Source organism: Apteryx rowi, unplaced genomic scaffold (assembly GCF_003343035.1).
Source record: "Apteryx rowi isolate R43461 unplaced genomic scaffold, aptRow1 scaffold_156, whole genome shotgun sequence".
Taxonomy (NCBI): Eukaryota; Metazoa; Chordata; class Aves; order Apterygiformes; family Apterygidae; genus Apteryx; species Apteryx rowi.
In genome coordinates, this window is record NW_020447819.1 from 242,826 (window position 1) to 266,038 (window position 23,213).

At 40.1% G+C, this 23,213-nt stretch overlaps 1 protein-coding gene across 11 annotated transcripts in view; it reads right to left on the reverse strand.

Moving 5' to 3' along the window:
- Positions 1–10,107: 10,107 nt before the first annotated feature.
- The window catches only part of TRPM1 (transient receptor potential cation channel subfamily M member 1), a 160,815-nt gene continuing 147,709 nt past the window's right edge, over positions 10,108–23,213 (reverse strand). For 10 of the 11 annotated variants that reach the window (XM_026059363.1, XM_026059362.1, XM_026059361.1 and 7 more), the window contains 5 exons: positions 22,380–22,572; positions 17,004–17,148; positions 14,705–14,904; positions 13,408–13,540; positions 10,108–11,564 (listed from right to left, as the gene is read on the reverse strand). In XM_026059363.1, the coding sequence (XP_025915148.1) occupies positions 10,286–11,564; positions 13,408–13,540; positions 14,705–14,904; positions 17,004–17,148; positions 22,380–22,572 (1,950 nt within the window). In that variant the 3' untranslated portion in view covers positions 10,108–10,285. The remainder of the gene's footprint in view (positions 11,565–13,407; positions 13,541–14,704; positions 14,905–17,003; positions 17,149–22,379; positions 22,573–23,213) is intronic. The other variant, XM_026059369.1, reaches the window with a different exon arrangement.

A 23,213-nucleotide genomic window follows, 5' to 3' on the forward strand; every position in this document is an offset into this window, starting at 1 on the left:
CTTTAATGAGAGAAAAATAATCACAACAAATACACTGGTTATGGGGGGGGAAATATTAAAATGAAGACCAAAGCAGAGGATTTCCAAAGTTTGGCTGCTGAGCCCCTTGCAGACTGTGAAGCCTCTGCATGGGGCCTGCAAATGGAGGTTTTATTGTGACCCGAGGTTGTCTCAGGCAATCAGCAGTAAAAATCCTGCTCCAGCATGAACCAACAAGCTCATCTTACTGTCACCTTTTATGTAAGGTATGTCATGTTACAGCTATGGGATGTAATGATACATCCTCAACACCTCCAGGCTGCTGCCTCACTGTCATCCTCTTCATTGTCATCCTGTAAACACATAATAGCTGGAGAAAGTAGATGCAGATCTCACATATGCACATTTTATCCATGGAATACCTTCATAAAAGTCAGTATATTATTTAAAACAACAACAAAACATTAAAAATAGTTTTGCAAATAAAAAGAAACAATTAAGTGTTACTACTCAATGATCCTTTTGGGGGGAATATTCTTGTTCGGTAAGAGTACATGAATTCCTAAAAGTCCCACTGAAATACCTGGATGTGATATGTATGTCCTCATAGATGTGACTAAGTGCTTGCCCAGTTTTTGCTGGATTTAAACATCTGCTTACTTGCTTTCCTTGAACCAAACCCATTGAACAGGACTGTTTTTTTTCTACCAGAGAAGGCAACTTTTTAAGTGCACTTTCCAGAATTTTCTTTTGACTTTGATAAGTTGAATCTTCTAGTTTGCAACTATTTAGGCACATGAGAAATGTTACCTTTTGAGAAGTCTAATGGAAGTTAGCCTTCAATATATCATAGGATTACCTGTCACAAACCATTTCCTAGTTAATTGTAGTCAAAAGAGGATTGAGCTAACTAAATCTAAGAGCACTTTCTTATCTTGATATGAAATAATTGGATGGTACTTTCTGAGAACAGAAAAACGTAGCTGGCCTCTGCTGTTTTGATTTTTAATAAATATACTTTTAATATAGTAGTGGTTTGCAATTCCAGCGTACATTACTTTATAAATAAATCCTTGCAACATTACTTTAATAGTTAGTATAGTAAATGGTACTTTATGCAGCAGGAGCAGCATATGGCCATAGGAGCAGCTGGCTGCAGGACGCAGGCATTAGCTCTTACAGGAGTACATCAGATAGATACACTGTCAGTGTAAGAGAGGAAAGCATTTTTCAAAAGGACTAAGAATCAGGATTTCTAGAATTGATTTCTGAAGACTGGTATTGTCTGTGTGTGTGTGTGGGGGGGGGGGTGACACCGTGGCCATACCATGGCATCCCATGAGCTTTGGATCGCACCCTGTTACTGAGTACAGCAGACCTGTTACTGAGTACAGCAGACATCATGAAGACGATCACTCCAGCTTGGGCCACTGGGACACAACCAGCCTAGGTCCAGCCACAGAGCAGAGAGCTCAACTGATTGGTTAAGTCTGTTCCAGTTTCTGGCTGACACAATTTAATGGCAAAATAACAAGCAATGGGCAAAAAATGATGTGAAACGTGCTGTGTATTTCACCCTCTAAACTTTCAAGGCATTTATGGATTGCTCACTTTAGGTTACCATCTAGACTGCAGAAATAATGCAGTCACCCACCCAACCTGCCAAAATCTTACACCACTATCTCTGTTGATAAGCAGGAAACTGAGTAACTACTCACATTTCTTTAGTGGCACCTGGCAAACTTGTGGGTCCTTAGAAGTGTTCATGTGATCGCTGACTGCAGTGAGCTCAGCCTTGGCAGTGGAAAGACCTCCTACAGAAACTGCAATTTGGATAGAAATGTGGTATCTTCAGGAGCCACAGTCTGGGACCACAGCCGTCTGTCAGCTGCGAGACCTGGCAGAGGGAAGGAGCCTGGCTTCCCTTGCAGGCACCTGAGCCTGGGGAAGGGGGTATAACCTGTGCTGGGGAGGATCTGGCACTGGGGGAAGGAGACACCTCAGGCCATTGGGTTGTGCCTGCTGGTGCCCCCACGGCCATGCGCCCTGCGCGTGGGGCCTGGGGGAGCCGTGGGACAGCAGAAACTGAGTGTAGTGCAGTGCCAAACTAATGTTAGCATTTCATCACTGTAGCCTCATCTTATTAAAAAGCAGGGTTTTGGTCTGCATACTGTAATTTTTCTGTAACAGCTCACATGCAAGACACCAGCAGTAAAGGCCCAATACAGCAGAACAGTATTGTAACAGCACCATAACATAAAGACAGTGAAGAACTGTTGGGAAGACTCCAGATAAATGGACACGATGCATGCAGCACACAGCAGCACTATCAGGGGTCAAAGTCTTCCCTTGTCATACTTAATTGTGAGTACATTACATTACATTACAGCCAGACCTTGTGATTTTCTGGTGAAGTCAGAAGGTGGGTGTTCAATGAAAGAGACTTCAGGGCCCAATCTGCATACCCTGACTTAGATGAGATGTCCCCTTGATATCAGCAGGGCATTTTGTTTGAACAGGGACACGGGGACAACCCAGTGGCTTCTGCCACTGTGTTGAAAAAGGAAGTCTGTATGGATACGCCTAAAGCTATTACAAAGCACCAGCAAGCACCTCCATAATTACATGCTACTGTTGGACTTTCAGATGGAGGAGATAAACGCCATCCCATCCTATACTTTTAAAACAAAACACCTTGCACAAGGGCCCCATCTTGTTCAGTGCTGGCAAGCAGTTGCCTTCACTTTATCCCGTATTTTCTCATATTTCTATTTGCTGCTACAAAATCATTGTCTAAGTGGCAGTATTCAGCCTGGCACAGTCTCGGGCTCAGCCCCTTCCATTTCAGGGAGTGCGCCGTGTTGCAGAAGCTGCTGGCGGTGTCATGCTGAGTGCCTGACAGTGCTGTGAGCACCCTGCAAGCCACAGCTCCCCTCCTGCTGGTGACGGAGCTCCTTACACAAGCTAAATCCCTTGGAGATTTGATAAGTGAGAAATCCTGCAGGAACCTGCCCTCATCTTTATTCTTCTCTGAAGGGTTTTTAATTCTTATTCAGAACATTGTTCAAGGGAAATTAAAGTCAGAAAAGGAGAGGGGAAAAAAAGGGGGGGGGAACTGCCTAAATCAGCTAGGCTTGAAATTGCAAATATCAAATTTGCCAGTGTGATTAAAAAAATGACAACTAATTCAGACTACAGCAGAACTACAGGAGTGTTTTTGCATCAGCACAGAGCCTTCTGAGGAGGGGCTGCAAATGCAGCCTGAGTCTGGAGGGCATGAGCATGTGATAGCACAAATGTCCACTAGGGACTGGACTGACAAGTTTAAATTGCAATGCTGTTCTGAAAATTAACAAATAAAATCGAAACTAAGCTCTCAGTAAACATAAGATCACAAGGTTTGTAGGGGTTATTGTCAGACCTGGGTGCAGGTTGCCACTGGAAGAGTTTTCTTCAGGAGGGGGAAGAAAGCTGCTTTGACAGAAGCGAACATTTTGGAGGCTAAAGTTAATTCCGCCGCAACTTGTGGTGGGATGCAGGCAGGCAGAGCAGGGCAGGGCGAACGGGGAAGGCAGAGCAGGGCGGGCAGGCAGAGCAGAGCAGATAGAGCAGAGCAGGGCAGGCGGAGCAGAGCAGGTAGAGAAGAGCAGGGCAGGCAGGGCAGACCAGGGCAGACAGTGTAGGGCAGGCAGGGCAGAGCAGAGCTGGGTAGGGCTGGCAAAGCAAGGCAGGCAGGCAAGGTGTGTAGGCAGGGCAGGGAGGGAAGTCCCCCGGATCTGGAGCTCCCTGCTCTTTGGCAATGCACTCAGCCGGCTGTCCATCTCCAGCCATCCCTGCCTGCCTCACTTGTTCACTTTTTTTCAAACAGTTCTACAAAACCAGAGGTTTCTGAGAATGTCTTTGTTTTGTGAAATCAAATACGAATATCTGTTTTTATTTTTGTGAATTAAAAAAAAGGCATTTTTTGCCTCACTGTAGTTATTTTCATTGCTTCAACATGAAATTATTCAGTGACTTCTGTGTGCTAGGTGACCCAGGACCCTTACACTTGTTCAATGTCATGGCCCTGCCAGAACCAGCATGGCTGGCTCTGCTGGTGGTATCACACCTCACATGCTGGTTGGGGGTTTCCTGGGCCCTCTTGTCACGTAAAGTGTAAATTGTTCTTAAAGGTGAAGATAATTATCTGTTTACCTATGGCTACGGGGCATAACCTGCTGTAATTACTGCATGTTTGATTAGATATCTTCCTAAAAGTTGTGCTACAACCCAACAAAACAGCTCTGTGGTTGGGAAAGTACTTTGGCTTGTGCAATGCGGCAGGGTTGGGTTAAAGCAGAACAGATTTTTCATAAAGGTCCCTTTTGATCTCTCAGCAGATTAGAGAATGTCTTTCATTAGACATGTTCAAGAACAGGTTAGACCACCATCTGCTGCTGATGCTATCGACACAGCTGAGCTTGCCTCAGTGTAGATGATGTCTTCCAGGCCTATATTTCTATGGCAACTTGTGTGTTTTCATAGCTTTCAGAAAAATGGTTCAGTTAGTGGTTTGAACTCCAAAACACAAAGACAGACATGTTGTCTGATTTCACAGTTGACCTATGTGCTCAGAGCTACAGCAAGTATGTGACAATTCAGCAAAGTCACGTATTCATCAATGAAAAGTTATTATATTTTTCACTGGAAGTATTACAGTTTATTACTTCACTTGGCCATCTCCCTGCTTGTGCACTGAACAGTTTGCGCACCCAAGTCACCGAAGTCTGCACTCGGAAGTGTGGGACACCCTGGCTGGGGACTAGCAAGGAAGTGAGCCCTACAGGTCTCTATTACCTGTTGTGGAAGAAAAATATTATGCATTAATTTAAATTTATTAAGCAGTTGAAAGAAAAATCTCTTAGCTGGGTGTCCTTGACAAAGATCCAGCAGAAGAAAATGTAAAATGTGGTCATTTATATAAAACAGCAATTTTGACACTCTTGGCCTAAGATGTACAAAATATATTAAAACTTTGCAAAGGTTTTAGCTTCTCTTTAGGTATCTTGAAAAAAAATCTCCTTTTCAAGGCACCTCTTTAGAGCAGGGGGAAATGCTCAGTGCAAGGATTTAATGATGCTGAAATTTGCTATGTTATGTAAGGGTATTTTCCTTAATAATCATTATGTAGAAGTCATTAGGTATGACTTGCCTAGAATTATTTGGAGCTATACACAGGCACAATGTTCCACCTTGCCTTGGGCTATTTTGCATAGATGCTGTGATAGCGACACTGAGATTACCAGTGCTCCTAAACTAGATGCATTCATCTTTCCATGGGCATGGTCTGCTGGGGCCAGCTCGCTGAGCCCAGCGGTCCGATAGTCAGTGCAGGCAGAGGAAACTGCCTGCATCTAGAGCCATACAGGGTGAGGCACTGCAGCTTCATTGCGTCTCTATGTTCTAGAGAAGAAAGAGGAACAGGCAGATGAAATTATGCAATTCCTTTTCCATTGACTTTGACACCAAGTGAAAGGTGAACAATAATTTATTTAAAGCCTATCTTGAGACATACCTTATATCCATTGTAAAAATAGAGGACATCAACCACAGAGCATCACTTTGCCCTCTTACGTTCTGCTGTTGCAGGTAAGGGTCAAAGCCACGCGAGATGCCTGTGGTTTGAAGGGCTCTGCGGTTCTTGCCCGTTTCCTCCTACGGCTTGCAGTTTGCCAGCCTGCAAGGCAAACTGCACACTGATCCTGGGCTGCCCCCAACCCTCCGGACCCTTGCACCAGAGGAACTGGCATTAAATGGCCATACCACCCAGGGCCTTACATGTTTTGTCTTTCTATGTGCTGTTGGATCCAACTGGGGTATCAAAATCCCCAATTATGCCAAAATAATCAGCTCAGCTGACCACTGCATGCAGTAAAGCATTTGTCTGCAATGGCTGTAGTGAGAAGATAACGATTCCTGGGCTAATGCAGCCTCATAGCCCAGTAAATACAGCTTTGTCATTGCTAGTAACAGGCCCCAGACTTTGTGCTGACTTTGCAAGGCCTCCAGGACTGAGGCTTGTCAGGCTTGCTTTGTCTGAACTTGTCTTGACCTGCCTCAGGCTCTGCCTTATCTTAGCTGTTACAGCAGTTTTTTTAATGACTAGGAATTTCAGATGTAATGCGGACTTGCAGACCAGTGAAGAAAGAACAAGGTGTAAAGTGCACTACAACCATAAGCGAGGAATAGACTAAGGAGGAAGAACCCATCACCATGGCAATCTTCAAGGTGAAGGACTTGGGATGCTGACAACCTGCTGTATTTCTCTCGCTATCACAGCCTGAAGTCATTGACGTTCGGACCTAGAGGGGCAGTGGAAAGGTGAGCATAACATCAGAGAAAAAGGGGTAGATAGTAGGAAGTGTGCATATCAATTTTACTCTTATTAGTAGCATTATTGAGATTTTTTCTGTAGTAGTAACAGTGTCCTGTTCTCTTTTTTTCATCTCTTCTGTAATAATTACATCTAGAGTAATTCTTATATTAGACTGTTAAGCTTTCAGTTATTCTAACAATAGATTACTGGCTTTACATATAAGGTGCGTCTCCTTTTTGCTTGTAATAAGCTTTTGAGTATAGCACTAGTTCAACTATAAGTGACCAGTGGAACAGGGCAGCAGTACAGAAGTGATGTGCTGGCAGTGGCGTTACCAGATGGGACCCCAGTAAGGTGTCCAAGTGCTGCCATCACTATCTAAGCTTGCCTCCTCAATGGCCAGCGCTCAGCAGCAAACGGGATCTGTGCCAGTAGGCCAACTGTCCAGAACATGGTGGGGGCACCCATTATAAGGCACAACTCTGTGGATCTTGCAGATCAGGTGAAACCATCCTGTTGATATCATGGGTCATGCCACCTCCTCACCTTCCTGTTTTCTGACAAGGCCTTGCAGATACTTGTGTTATTTTAATTGGATGGACATACATCTCACTAAAGATGACAGTCAAGCCCAGAACCAGAAAGGGGCCAGTGTGGAGATATCAGAAGGACAGAGAGACCAGAAGCTAGAAGGATTCAATGGCTATTTGAATTCATTACTAAGTAATACTTGTGTATTACTTAGTGAAGGGACTGACTTGGTTCTCAGGTATCTAAATCCAGTGTCTAAAATGCAGGATGACCCTGAAATAGCAGAGGGCTGGCAAAAGCAAAGTCAAGCTAGTCTCAAGCCACAGAGATGTAATGTCATGTAAAATGGGACGATAATTGGAGGAATCAGCTGGTATAGTTCAGAACCTGCCTGCATGAATATTACAATTAGTTACTGCATTTAAAATTTTTGCCTTGAGGGAGGGGGAAATGGCTGTCTATTCAAAGATACTGTAAGGTAAATTAACTTAAATTACTTCAGTGTAATGTCCCTGTGTAGACAAAGCCTTAGAGTACATACTTTTTAGGCTTGATCTGGTTCAGTATAGGTCAAGTACATAATAAAAAGCAGTAAGTGGTATCCACTATGGCACTGCTGTGGAGTCGCCACGTTACTTATTAGTAGGAGGGACACATCTTCTTAAGAGTCAATATTAAACATGCCTCTTCAGAAATGCAAATTCTATGCTTGCATCTTTTTACCCAGTACTCAAGAAAGCATAAAGGCAGACATGCAAAAACTTTGATCATTTTTCTGTTTAATGTGCACCAAATCTAGTATCAGTCTTGTATGCACATACAGAGCCATATTTAAATTCATTAAAATGGCCATATATCTGCAATAACTCTGCTAAAGTCAGTGTAGCTGCTTCATATTTAATGGCATAGGAGTTACCATTTCAGTTCATGCTATGTAAGAGCACAGTAAACATCCAGGCCTTATAAAGTCATCACTGTATAGAGAACTTCATGAAAAATTACTGGCAAATGTTAAAAAAGAAACTTCTCTTAGAAAATGTCCAGTCTATGCAATGCACAAGAAGATACAGATAAGTGAAGTGTTTTTGATAACCTTAGAGTGCCAGATTGGTTATACTGAATTCATTTCACATCTTTTTTCATGTGGTTCCTTTATAAATATTTTACACAAAGAAAGTAAATAAATACAATGGTAAAAATGTTTTTGTTTGAGAACACCATGCTATCCTACTGCATGTGATAACACAGGAAAGTAAATGCTAAACAATCACTGGACAAACAAAGCATGATTTAACGCACATTTTGAAAAGACAATGTAACAAGAGGCATGCAACGCACCGTACTGCGTCCCACAATGCATACTGCTTGTTTAGCAAAGTGCTGAAAAGCTTTGCATCCTTTTGTGTTTGCTGATGAATCAGTTTCTGGTGACTGTACAGGCAAACAATAAAAAGGCATTGGCAAATTGGAGCATATTTTAACCACGCATACAAAATGGCTATGTAGTTGCATAGAATGGTAACACAGAAGTAAACACAGAAGTGAAACAATCACAAATGTCATTCTGTTTTTACAAAATGTCAAGTTCCCTAAAGTTGAATTAAAAAAAAGCCCTCATGAAAAGCAAAATGTCAACACCGTTCTGACAACAGCAAAGCTGGCAAACCTGCTAATAAGACAGGCCAGCAAAGATCTATAGTAAATGAAGACTGAACTTTCAAAAATGTCCATGCAGTTACCATGATTATGCAGTATGGTAACAGTACTTTCGAGTATAGTTATGGATAGAGTATGAAAATATAATACAAATGATAAAAAAACCTGATGCCATAAATGTGTCTTCCATCAAACCGACTGTTTCAAAATGCTGTAAAAGCAGCATTATCAGTGGGCATACTGAGACCTCCACACTGTGGAGCTGATGGTGGGAAAAAAAGAAATTCTGCTATTTTCAGAATAGTACATGAATAAATCCTGACTGTTACAGTATTCTGTGAACAACTAACATGGCTTTAACTAATTTTCTTTCCTGTCTGTTCAATGGCATGCTTCCCCTGCAGAGAGAGATGCTGAATATTTGGGAAAGCAAAATTCCTGAAAGGTAATAGGGAAGAGTTAAGGAAACAAAATCATACTCTTATGAAGAAAACTATCAAAACCTAGCATTTAGAGTGCTACTGTTGAGACAAGTCTACTGGGAAACTGTAACTCTAAATGTGAATTTCCCATCCTGATTGAATTCCTTTCCTTGATGGACAGAAAATACTTACTCTGTAGAGATTTTTTTTTTCCTAGGAAATTTGTTTTTGAAAAGGACTCAAGAAAATATATGGAATTTCTATTTTCATCTGGAGAATTTATTTTTTTGTTTAGCGTGACTCCTAGAAACTCCTCTTCCTAATGTGTCATCACAATGAATTTGCAAAGAGAAGATGAATTTGTCACAATAGATTTGTTCAAAACACAGTTTGGCTACATCTTGATCTCACATGATCAGAAGCTCTTTTCCTGTTTTTTTCTCTTGCAGGTATTTGAACAAAGCCAGCCTCTTTTGCTATAGGGCTTCCGTTGTAATCTCTGCTTATACAATCACTAATGCAGATCTTGGATTCATATTATTACTTAAAATCTCCCTAATTATTTTGAAACTATGATCACTGTCTTTCAACAGTTTAAGGCTGTCAGCATGCTTTGGGGTGGGGATAGGTATGATTCTGAAAACAAGATTATATCATTAAAGTTCAAGGGCACGTCAAGAATATGTCTATCTATGGCTTTCCAGGTCAGGTTCCTCCAAACACAACTGTATTTTTCCACTTGGAACTATTTTATTTGAAGAAAAATGGTATGTTGTGCATTTCTGAAAGAAAAGAGACTAAGAAGCATGCATGAAATCAGAAATGAAAGAGGGGCCTGCATAATTTTTCTTTGCATCCAACAATTTTGTTTTGATCTGAAAAACACAATGGCCATGAAGAAACCAGCTGCATATGTATGGATAAAAACTGAGGCTGGTTAAAAAATTGTTCAGTTTTGGAAGTCACCTGATAAAAAAGAAGAAAAAACATCTTCTAAATTATTACATGATAATATCGTCCTCCTTTCATCAGCTTTTATAAAGAGCCTGCCAGTAAATGAGCTTATGAGGGAAGTGAAAATGGGACCAAGAAAGATCTGTACCCTTGATATCTGAGGACTGTGCCTGCTTTTATATCCAGCCCTGAGAGGACAACTCCCTTTCACCTGATCCAGCAAGCATTTATTTAAGAACAGAACACTTATACCTACAAGTCTAAAATGAGAAGAAACAAATGCATGCAAAATTCTTTTGTAGAAATTCATTAACAATCCATTCAATAATTTGGTCAATTAGCCACACTGCTTTCCCAACTGCTGATAAAACGAGGGCCAAAAGCCACTTTAACATTCAGTTTCGGTGGATGGATTTTCTTGCCTAGCTTTCTGTTCTTCTGTTGCACTGCCACATGCTACCACTAAGTTAGATACACTGCTGGCATGTCCCGGTCTATTTAATTTGTCCTTTACAGACTTGGCTTTCCAAGAATGGCTGTGCAAACTCTTTGACCGTACTGATGGGAAACCAGAAGTCCTGTCTGGCTTTACTGATAGTAAGTTCTCTGTCTCAGCCTTGGCACTAGCAGGTGTAGAGGTATTAGAGGCATTAACACCTGCTTCACCAACATCACTGTCATCATCTGTGTCCATCTGTAACTGCTTCCGCTCTGCTTGCCTTTCTGCTTCAGAGATAAAACCAGGGTATTCTGGAGGATGCTCCTGAGAAAGTTGCTGCTCAACTTTATATTTCCACTCCGTGGCCCACTGTTCAACTGTAGAAGGGCACACCTGATCCACGATGGTACTATACTCAGTGGTCCAGTTGTTAACTCCTCCAACCAGCTTCCCGCCCTGTGCAAATATAAAGCTCCTTGACTTCATCATAGTGGTTTGACAAGCACTGAAAGTTTCAGGAGGAAAATAGCGCATTGCTTTAGATTTGTCCAATGGATAAGAGATGGTTGCTTCTAACTTGGTCCGTTCTAATTTTAACTGAGTGTTCTGATACTCTGATCTTGGTACTGACTGTCTGTTCATAACAACATCCATCTCGTTTATCCTTCGAGAAGCCATTTCATCACTCTTGAACATCCCCAGCTTTTCATGCCCCAAACCACCTGCACCAGAACGGGGTCTGGAAACATTCTGTCCAATTTCTAACGTAGATTTATTGTAATCTGCTATGGTGACTGCATTAGCACTGGAGGTATAATAGAGACTGGTCTGATGTTCTGGAAACAGCATCTTTGGGTCTGCTCCATCTTCTTTTGTACCAACAGAATCGGCTTTTTTATGCAATCCCATGGCTGGTGACATAGGAGTGATACTATCATCATATGTTAACTCATCTCCACTGACATAGTATCTGTACGTGCTGTAGCCATCAGAGCTGTTGACACTGCTTTGTCTTAGGAGATATGCAGCATCACACTCAGAGGAAGCCCGTGAACGTGTATATGTCAGCTCAGATTTGTCAATACCTGCCAGCTTCTCAAGAGCATTAACCATCCGACCAGATAGCTCTTCCAATTGAGAGAGTCGAAGGTCAACTGTCTGAAGAGAAGCTTTCATAAAATGTTCTCTTTCATTCACTTCTTCGAGCCTCATAGACATATTTTCAACTCTGTTGGATATAAAACAGGAAGCATTGAACAGAAACTGTGGAATGGTGCAGTAACCTGTTATGTGCCCCCAGCTACTGATTTCTTCTTAAGGCAAAATTCTGTCCTATGTATCATTATGCATCATTAATTTTTCCTATGCATATCATTGAAAGCAGTGCATTTTTTTATCTATGCTTTCCTTACACCATATTAGAGGGCTATTTGAACTTTGCCTGTATTTACATGCCCAGGAGTGTACAAGAGTTGCAGCCCTTAGGGAAAACCTATTATTATATTTCTCTCCAAGTGTGCCAACCACTTCACATTCAGTTGTCATCTTTTACTGTGAAGCATCAATTAATATGAAGAATACTGTCTAATGACACATTCACAGGATGACTTAAAATAGCATCAAGGCAGCTTGTAAAACAGGTTTTGTTGCTGTATGAGAGAATATATGCTGGCTGTTTATGGAATTCCTTTAGCTCTTGAAATACCTTTCAATTACGTATCACAACTGAAGGCAGTGGAATTAATGTCTAGTTCAATTAAAAAAATATCTTTCCATTTTCTTTTATCATTTATATCATAATGGAAGCAATGGTACTAGAAGAATGCATGTAAAAGCCAGGCACCAGGATGTGACTAGAGATCATACAGTAGTAAATCAACTGTGGAAATTAAATTAACATTCTTTTGCTCTCACACACAAAAGATGATGAAGCATCTGGAGCAAGAAGCCATGAGAAATATGCAAATCTGCTTTGTGGCCATGGACCATAGTGAATCGGTGAGGCTTACCAGCCCTGCTTTATTCACTGCCACAATACCTAGGATTTTGACAAATTGCCATGGATAAATAGATCAATAGAAATGACTCACATACAGACAGAAGATTTCATTTACTTCTCTATTCTCAGACTTCACATATAACACTGCAAGATGTTCAGGGCCTCCCTTCAACAGAAAGATGTTTATGCACTGGAAGGAATTCTATGACTGATAGAGCTACTTCATGAGAAATGTTAAAAGGAAGAGAGCTATATTTGGAGTGGTTCACCATTAAAATATTGTGAGGTGAATTTAAGAAAGAGAGTACTTAAACTATGTATCATTTTCAGTATGGAGAGATTTTTTTCATCATTTAAAGGAAGTGATAAAAGACCCCATCCTTTGAGTTAGAGCTACCACCAGAATGGACAGAGCCTTTGGGAAAGGTCCTGCTAAGTGATCTAGTAAAAAAGTGCTGTTGCAATACGCAAACATTACTTACTCCTCAGAATAGCTTAATGATTTAATGTGAATATTCTCTGTCTTTTAGATGGGGAAGTTCATACAGAAAAGCTAAATGTCTTGTCCAAAGCTTCCAAGACGATCTGTAGCAGAGACTCAAATTCAGAAGTTCCTGGTGCTGGACTCCAGTGCAAATCATAGGTACAAGTTAGTAATGCTCAGGTCTTCTGTCATTTAGCTCCACCATGTTTATTATGGTCAGATGAGCTGTTGGAAGCTCAACAACTAGTAATTTGCTCAAATAGATAAAAAGCATATCTGTGAGCTTCAGATAACTGAGAGGGAAAAAATTTACTGTGAACAAAAATGTGCTTGTGGCAAAGCCACCCAAACCAGAAATCAGCAGCCTTAGTAACATACCAGCAGCAACAACAAAAAGCTTGCTCTTGTGAGAGATGCACCTGCGCAGATACCTAACCAGGATTCAGATCAGCTTCTGAACTGGTGATGGTGGTGGTGATGATCACAAATCTTTTGTACCTGAACTCAACTTTGGTTTTAATGAGGACACAAAAACCAATATATTGTTCCAGTCACAACATAGATAAGTGTTTTTTTTTCAATGGGTACCTTTCAGAGGTAACTCTGATGCGTTCATCATTAGATGATTGCTGCTCATCCTCTTTTTCCTGGAAGTATTCTTCTACACACTGCTCTTCAAACTCATACATTTTTTTTAGCTCTTCATCATTCAGAAATAATTCTGTGTAAAACAGAAAAAAAATATGAGTTTCCCTTTCCTGAACTTGTCAGTCAATTTAAAACCAATTTAGCAGATTATTTTGGACATGTGGACTGCAGATTCTATTCCTGCACTAAATGAACAAACTATTTTGTAAATAGCACTTAGCCAAAGATGACTGCAGTCCTGAGGGCAATGTCATGCCTCTGATTTTATGACCATCCGCTGAGGATTGTATTTGCTCTATGTTCTTTGCATATTTTGATAGTAGAGTGCTACACATAGAACAAGTTGATCAGAACCATATGTATAGGTAATAGATCTTAAAGGACAGAGCGTAGGCCAATCTCTGACTGTTTGTTCCTTAATTCAAATACTGTTCTTAAAAGGATGTTGGTTATAGGCAACAGATAATCTAATATAGCAGATTGTTTCCCAGACATTCTTCGGATAAGAGCTTCAAAAATTTATAATCATGTTGAAAAAAAATCTGAGGGAAATATAAGCTCTTGGAAATGCTTCACCTTTTGTTAGGATTTGTCTCATTGTATTTGTAGGGAGTGTTACATTTTCTTTTTAACCAGAAGCATATCGTGCAAAAATATAATTACTTACAAAATAAGTTTCCTATGAAATGTAGAAATAAAGGGGTAATTGTGAGCATCTGGTTATTTCAATGAGGCATATAATGAAAATAATAATCAGCAATTACGGAGTATGTTAGCAGAAGAATCCTTGCAGTTCCCCTGTGAAATGAGAGATAAGTCTATAACATGTAGAAGTAAAAGTGGTGATACTCCTAGTCATAGATTGCTCACAATCACAGAGTTGACACTACAGATGACATTTGAAACTGTGATCCCTTCTCAATTTCCTATCTGCCTTTCCCACTGTGTGGATTTCAGTACAATTTGGTAAATCTGGATTCAGTTGACGCCACTTCAGTAGGGAAATCTATTTAAGAAAGTCTGTTAAAGAAAGCATTCATTAGCAGTACAGCATCCCATATTCTCAAGAGCCCGAGGAGCTCAATAGCTGTTAGTTTGATATAAATATTGTCCCATACTGTCTTCTGCAAATATTGGACTGTCAAAGTGAACAAAAGCATTGCTCAACATTGGAAAAGCAGCTGCTTTGTGGTAATATGGCTCAAAGAGCTCAATTTAGAGAAGATTCCTCACATACTCAGTCCCCTGTCACGCTCATCCTGGTCTCCTTCATGCTTCTTGTAGCGATTACAGACCCGCTTGATGATTATGTAGAGGTGGCTGAAGATGATCATTGGCGGGGGAAGAACAGGTCTGTCGTGGAAGGTCATGATCAGCTGGTACCGCTGGAACTTCCAGACCTGGTTGGATATTGATTTTACCTCAAAGAAGGTATTGCTGAAAGGAAACGTAGGTACAGTTTCTATTAGGCCCGTAAGTTCAGCTGTCCCAGAGCGAGTACGCAATGAAAAAGGAAGCTAAATAACAACATGAGGTCACACGACTTTCTCAGGTCAGCCCTTTGTTGATGCTGCTGAACTTGTGGGCTCTAACGGGACTAACAATTAACCTGAACTCATGATCTTACTACTCCTTTCAAGGGTACCAAAGCAGAAGGTAGTGCTCTGCATCCCTTACGCACCACTTGCAACAGTTCTCCTCTTACACTATTTGCTTCTGTTGTATAAAGTCCATTAGCAGTCAGTAGTGGAAAGAAACTTACGCAATTTATGAATCACATAATTATTTTTTGGGGGCTTGGATATAAGTAAACATTTCTACTAAAACATGCCAGGATTTGACATTATACAAAGTATTAAATCCATAAGCATTTTGTATACTAAACCCAGAAGCTTCACATAGTTTTCCTTTAATATGCTAATGAGCTTGACCTACATAGAAGACTTCAAGCTTTCACAAAATGTCCTAAATTCAAATTTTATTCATTTAAACTTGTGAGTTGAGAACACAGTACACATTCTTATAAAGGAAGCTGTTCTTGGAAGCCATGAGTTTATCATTTCTACACCAAAATGAGGTGTGGTATGAAGAGATTTTATTTTGCAATTCAGTGGATATGAAGGAATAGAAAGTGGACAGTATTCAATCCAGAGATAACAGTAATCTGGATTATAGAATATCAACTAAGAGAAAGCAAATCTTGATGTTCTGTCTCAGATAAAGTTTTTCAAACTATTTTAAAGTGTCCTTGGTGATATTGGCACTTCCTCTTTTATACTTTCTACCCATCTCTTTTTTTCTAACTTGCTCTTATATTTACAAAACCAGTTAAAACATATCCTCAAAACCAGAGAATGCTGAGTACACATGCTTTTTGGTTTCTTTTGGCTATGAGTATTTACCACTGATAACAAGACAATCTGACTTCATTCTGTGTCTCTAGGAATAGCAGGAATTCCCCAACTAGATCCCAGCCTCTTGCAAACAAGCTGGGATGGCAGGTGTTAACAGCATGACCTACTTCCCAAACTGCTGATTCTTGGTCTCTTCAGCCAATAATAGCTACTATTGTAAGGTTCTTCTCCTTCCCCCTGGTTATGTGACTAGCATTTGAACACTTTGAAATTCATGACCTTTTAAGCTACATGCATCAAATCAAAGACAGGCTTTGTGAGCTGTAGATTTCTGGGCACAAGATGAACTAAGTATTTTTCTGGTTGTGATGCCAGTTATTTATGCCAGGAAGCCCTCCAGCACTGCGTGTTTATGGACAAAACGCAATCACCTGCTTCCTGGTGCTTTTCTTAGGTGGTGTGCTGGGGAAGTCTTACTGGCAAGTAGATATTTCTATTTTTTTACTGCTAAGTCATGATAGGAAAAGCATGCAGGATAACTGGGCAGAAAACACATTTAGTTTTACTCTGGGGAATTTACTCTGGGAATGTGCACAGTGCACATTGCTTGGGCCAGCCATACACCTAGCCATGGATCTTGGCAATGTGTGGCTGTCCTTTCTCTTGGCTCAAGGCAATATAAGCTCTTTTTCTGAGAGCTATAAGAACCCTGCAGGGCCCTAATTTCTTTTTCTAAATTAAAAGCAAAGCAAAAAATAGGTGAGGGGGCAGAGGATGTAGTGATAATGGAAAAGCCTCATGCTTTTGATGTTCAAATTTTCATTCTGCAGATCCATACTACTGTCCTTTGAATAATGTTTGTTAGTAATTACACAGGCTTCCATCATGTATGTAGCAGGCTTCATGTATTAAGTTTTCCTGTTTTCAGAACAACCTTGCAGCTTGTCATTATCAATTAAATGGCAATCAAAGCTAGCCAGATTCTCTTGTATGCATCACTACAATTGCTGTTAAATTTGTAGCAAGCTTTCTTCCATTCTTTCCCAGCGTACAAACTATTCCAAATATTTGACAGTCATGTTCACAGAATAATTAGATTCAGAATGTGAATGCAAACCCTTACAAAATCAGCTGATGGGCTCTCAGTAAGAAAGTAAAGATAGTGCATGATCATTTACGTACTTGAAGACAGCAATCAGCAGGTTTACCAGCAGGATGTTTGCTACCAAGAGGTAACAGGCCATAATAGCAGGAGTGAGCCAGGCCCCTGGTATGCATGGAGGCAGACGTTTACCATCCTCATCATAAAGATTGTCACCACAAGGAGCTGAGAAGAAAATAGGAAAGGTACTTTTCACAAATTGCCCCACATTAAGAACACCATTCACATTAATTTAATGATGACATACATAAATTTTGCCAAACTGGACAAATTTTGTCAGTTTATTTCCAGTAGCAACTACATATAATTTCTAGTCCAAATACTGCTTCTAACTAGACAATGCAAAAATAATTTCCTGTGATAGTGAACAAAGCAGCAGCTCCAAGTTTACTGTACAGTGTGACTTTCTCCTCAAATTCATATGGATTTTCTTTTCCTCATAGTAATAGTCTAGGAGAAGATCTTCACGTGCATATGATGATATTAATAATGGAATTAAAAAAAAAATCTCAAACGAAACTTGTGTGCATCCCTTGCCAAAGATATAAAGTATTTACACAGTGGTCCCAGATTGAGCATAAAATCAGTGCACTAATAGGCCATAATGGCCCACACCATGGTCACCTGGGGTCTCCCTCCACACCCTCTGCCTGTGCCTGTCCCTGCCTGAGCTATGTCACAGTGGGGCCAGGCTGAGCCCCGCTTCTGGCCCGGCCTCCTGGATGGACTTATGTTACAGGCAGCTCGTCTCCTGGCTGGATGCTTCTCCTGTCTCGGGCCCAGTCTCCTTTTGCTCCTGGACCCGGGACCACAGCTTTCCTTGCCTGGGGACGTCCGATGGACTCTGCTCTGCCTGCTGCGTTCAGGCCCTGCGGGACTGCGCCCACCAGGGAGGGTGCTGCCTGCGCGGGTTGCCCTCGGCTCCCCTTCCCTGTGGGAGCAGCCTTGCTCTTGCTGCTCCCTGCCAGCCTATGGGTTCAGTACTCGGCAAAGCTTGCTTGGATATGCAAGTATGGCTAGGTATACAGATGTGGTTGATGCTTATACTTTTCTTCTGAAAAAAAAAAAAAGTATTTCAATAAGCCTAGGTTTTTTCTTTCTTGCTAAAATTTCTCATCTTCTTTTTACACAGATTTCTGTTCCGCTTAGTTTTCACAATAATTCTAAATTCTAGATAAAATATTAAGCAAAAAGATGAAAAAAGATACAATTACACCAAAATAGACTGGTGAGAATGAGACAAAATTGAAAATATTGATTGAACTGATATCAAAACTATATTAGTTCCTAAACTAATCCTGAGAATACATAGGTTGTCTTGGGTCAGGGTTGTCTTGGAGCTGGGTAAATGCAACAAGTTTGTTTTGCGTTAAGTGCAGTGCCAACATAATTGATTTCAAATACAATGCTAAATTTTGGAACCATTTAGTATCAGGTAAAAATGTGTATCAACAACAGTTTCTTCACCTGAAATCCCTTAATAAATACTAAATCTGGCAATGAGTTTATTACAGGTTTAATCTATGTGGATTGATAAAAACCATTCTTTTTTACTAGTTTCTCAAAAATCCTCTCAACCTCACCTGAAAAAGAGTTTAAATTATTTGAAAGCGTGTTAATCTTATATAGTCTGGAGTGAAATGGATATTTAGACAATGATTAATAATAACATATTTTACTTGCTTTTTGAACCTCATGCCTAAGTTTTTCCTGTTTATCATAAGGAAAGCATAACAGAAAAGTCAAGTGAATCATATTATTATTCACACAGATCAATGAAAGTACTGCTAAAGAAACACTAATGCAATATCTAGGTAATCAAAGGGAATTATTCTTATCATGACACTCATGCAGGATAATTTAAAAAAAGGATCATTTTAGTGGCAAGGTACTAGAAACAAGTCAAAGCAACCACATAAGCCTGACTGAAACCTCTGATCTGCAATCTGTATTAAAACAAACTATTTTCCTCTGTTTCTCTTCAAATGGAACTATTTCATTAGAAAAACAAGAGTCACACCTGAATACTGGATGAGCCCTATAATTAAAATGTCAGTATCTAGTGAAGAAAAAGATTAATGAACATATTCAGCTAAATTAGATTATCAGCTCCCCACAGAGACTTACGATTAATTTCCATGGCATAGACTGAACAGCATTCCAAAGGAAAGAAAAAAAGGAGGCAGGGAGAGAAGGTAAGAAAACAATAGAATAATATGGAAAAAAGAAAACAGATGATTGAAAACAGAGTTTTGCCACCAAGAAAAGATAAGCAACTCAAATGTCAGAACAGCAGAGACATATGCTTAGAAACAATGTCTTTGTTTGAACTGCACTACATTCTGCAATTTCCTTTTCATGTTGTCTTCCCCAAATGCTACATATGGCAGCCAATTCATGACATTAAAAATAAATCACAAAATGCCGCTGGCAGATGATCATTTAAATATACAAGATATTTTAGGCAAGTAAACAAAACTGATGGTCACCACAAACATAAAACAACTCAAAGTTATCACACACAATCATCACAATTCTTCCAGCTATTAACGAAACACATATCTTCTTTTTTTTTTTTTCTTCCCAAAGAATCAGCCTGGAATTGAGTCTGCCAGCTGTCTCCGCTGAATAGCTATGTTTCCATTAACAATTGTGATATTGATGCTACTATAGTTTATAATATCATTAAAGGCCATTTGACTAGCAGTAGGAACACTTGCTTGCCAGTCTCTAAATGGTGGTTGTAAGAAAAATCACACTATTGAGAGAAACTCAGCCTCTCTAATTCTCTATTGTTTAATAATGTGTTGCTGTTGGACATTAGATGCTACTAATTTCTTGCTCACAGGCATCTAAATTAGAGTGAACTAGAGTGAAGAGCATGCTGGGCTGCATTAGAAAGAGTGTTGCCAGCAGGTCGATGGAGGTCACCCCTCCCATCTGTTCAGGCCTGGTGAGACCACATCTGGAGTACTGTGTCCAGGTCTGGGCTCCCCAGCACAAGAGATTTACTGAAGCAAGCCCAGCAAAGGGCCGTGAAGATGATGAAGGGACTGGAGCATGTGACACATGAGGAGGGGCTGAGAGAGCTGGGACTGTTGAGCCTGGAGACGAGAAGGCTCAGGGCAGGGGGATCTTATTCATGTGTATAAATATCTGAAGGGAGCATGTGAAGAAGACGGAGCCAGACTCTCTTCAGTGGTATCCAGTGAAAGGACAAGAGGGAATGGGCACAAATTGAAATACAGGAAATTCCATTTAAACAGAAGAATAAAACCTTCTGCTGTGAGGATGGTCAAACACTGGACAAGTCATCCAGAGAGGCTGTGGAGTCTCCATCCTTGGAGATATTCATACCCAGCTGGACAGGTCTCGAGCAACCTGCTCTAATTTACCCTGCTTTGAGCAAGGTGGAATTGGACTAGATGATCTCCAGAGGTGCTTTCCAGCCTCAGCGGTTCTGTGATCTGTAGTCTTTTATCTTTAGGTGAAATCCTGTCCTCAGTGAAACCAATGGCAAAAGTCCCACTAATTTCATTCAAATGGCTAATCTGATATAATACTTTTTCCATAAATTGTTTACACTCATGGGCCTTGGCAAAACTACCCACAAGCATTTGTCACAGAGCCTGCCCATGGTGATCACTTCCTGATGACTACAGAGATTACTTTTGTGGTGTGTTTATAGAGAACGATAGATCAGAATGAAAACTTGTTACTGAAAGCAAAAAGATTCTTAGAAATCAGTCTGTGGGCTTGTAAACACAAGACGTTTATGGAATAACTGTAATGCAGTCTAGGTATAACAGTAGAACTCCTTGTGCAGATGTTTTATGCTTATGATGTTAAGACATTAGCTTATGCTTAAGCTAGTGACAGAGCAAAGCTTCTGACATGGGACAGTTAGTGGAACAAGTAGCTGAGCTGGACTGGTGTAACTGGAAAGGCCCTCTCTAATTTTTTTGAAAGTCTAGGGGTTGGCAAAAATCTTTCACATTGCTGAGGAAAAATTTCTAATTCATAGAAGAAATGAGAAATGACTGAAATGACTGAAAACTTGAGAGAAGTCTGGAATACCACTTACAATAAAGAGATCAATATCGTTGGCAATGTGTGAGTTTCGTTTGATAGAGAAATCAGTGCATACGATGGCAAACATTCTTTGTTCAAGTGGGATTCACAGTGCACTGTGAGACATGCAGATGAGGAATATCCTGTTTCAGTCATTTCCTCCTCATTTCCTCCTGAGAATTAAACCACTTGAGAGACCCTAAGCTTAGCCTGGCTCACCTGTGCAATGAAGCTACAATATCAGATAAGTGACTTGCTTGCCCTCATATTTGTCAAGAGTATTTTAACATATTGTAAGTTACATTATGAGACAAGCATTCATAAGGAAAAAGAAGATGACAGGATCATTGCAACAGTGTAGCTTCAGGAACAGACTAATGACATTTCCTTCTTTCCTAATAGGAAGATCTATGTTTTAATGATATTTGATATAAAGGTTTCTCATGATAATGGCTCTTTGGTTTTTCACTGAACTTGGACCTTACAGTTCCTTCTGCCTTCACTTTACTGTTTTTCAATATATGCAGCTAGCTGAAATAACACATTCACAAAGCTGAAATAAGTTTATATTGTTTCAGATAAAATGCAAACTGTGTGATACACACAAAAGGAGACCAGCTGCATGTTCGACTGTATGTACGGATTTCAAATATTAACACAAAACTACCAGTAACACGACAGCGTCCACCTCCTCTACAACACTTTTTTTTTTTTTTTTTTAACTGTGCAGCTTTTGTATAAGAAATCCTATTTACAGTCCCAAAGCTAATCAAGCAGAGTTTTCCTTTTTTGTTTTGTATTTCCATAGATGCGGGAAATAAGAACCTAAATGATGCATGGAACTCCAACATTTCTGGAAAGTAGGCAGATGTATCAGTAGGAGTAAAAATATATTAGCTCACTGCTGCTGCTGGGAGTTGGTGATGAAAGAATATGCATATTTTCATCTCCTGTACAAGGGATTTGATTTTATCTTCTGTTGGGACTGGCTATTAGTAAAATATTCGTTCAAAAGAAAGTTTCAGAATGATCTCTGTTGGGTCCTGTGAATAAATGGAACATTTTATAAGCAATACTGTTATATTCTCAGATAGAATAGTATTCTAGACTATATCACTCTCAGTGTTAGCTGAATTTGAACGTCCACTGACAGAAGGACTTGCAAGTGGGGAACAGAAAGTTGTTTAGTGTCTAGAGTCTGTCAAAAGAAAACTCTCAAAATAACAATAAAAATAATCATAAAGACAAAACACTATTTCCAGATTAAAAACAAACATTAATTTAGATCTGATCATCTGCCTCAGAAACAGGAAACAAACTCTTACTATGAATTCTATTCTTACGGTCTATCTGGTCTGCGAACACCTCTCCATAGATCATCCAGTAGGGCATATAGAAGATGTTGCGAGCTAGTCTCCAAGAAGGCTTCTCATCTGGGTGCAGAATAGCTTGGCGGGCTACTCCAAAACTCATCAGAACCACAAGCATGATTACCACAAAGTAGAGCATGTCAATCATCTGCACAGAGGGACCATACAGAGAGAGGTTCTTGTTATCACCAGCTAGTACAGTAGCATCAGCATGTCTGTTTGCAAGCATACATTAAAGTGAACAAGAAAGTATCAAGAGAACAAACACACTCCCCCAAACAATTTTCCTGATATTATTCTTTGGCTTTAACTACTGGTCATGAATTCAATATATATAAAAATGGAGGAGAACCAATCTTTTTAAGAAATACTAGATTTTATATTTAAAAAGACTTAAAATGCTAAAACTTTGCTATCCAGATTCTCTTCTGCATTAAGTGCACTCTGCTGTGCTTTCAGCAGAGAGTTCTTCCCTGGTTGCAAAGAACTGACATGAGCATTGCTGTTATCACCTCCTCCCTACAACTGATGGTTTTGGGGATGATCCCTGTGTCCTGGCAGCCTGTTATTGCTACGACTTTGGGAGGCAGAAGGCAGACAAGGTGAACCAGCTATCGAGGTGTTTCAAAAAGAGCTTTGCTCTCGAATCAAGCAACTGTTAGCAAGAGTATTGCATCTGTGTGTGTGAAATTCACAAGGCAAAATTTTAATCCTATTTCACAGCCTTTATTCAGAGTTCTACTCAGATGGAAAAAAGTTTTAAGATTGTTTTTTAAAATTAGAACAGAG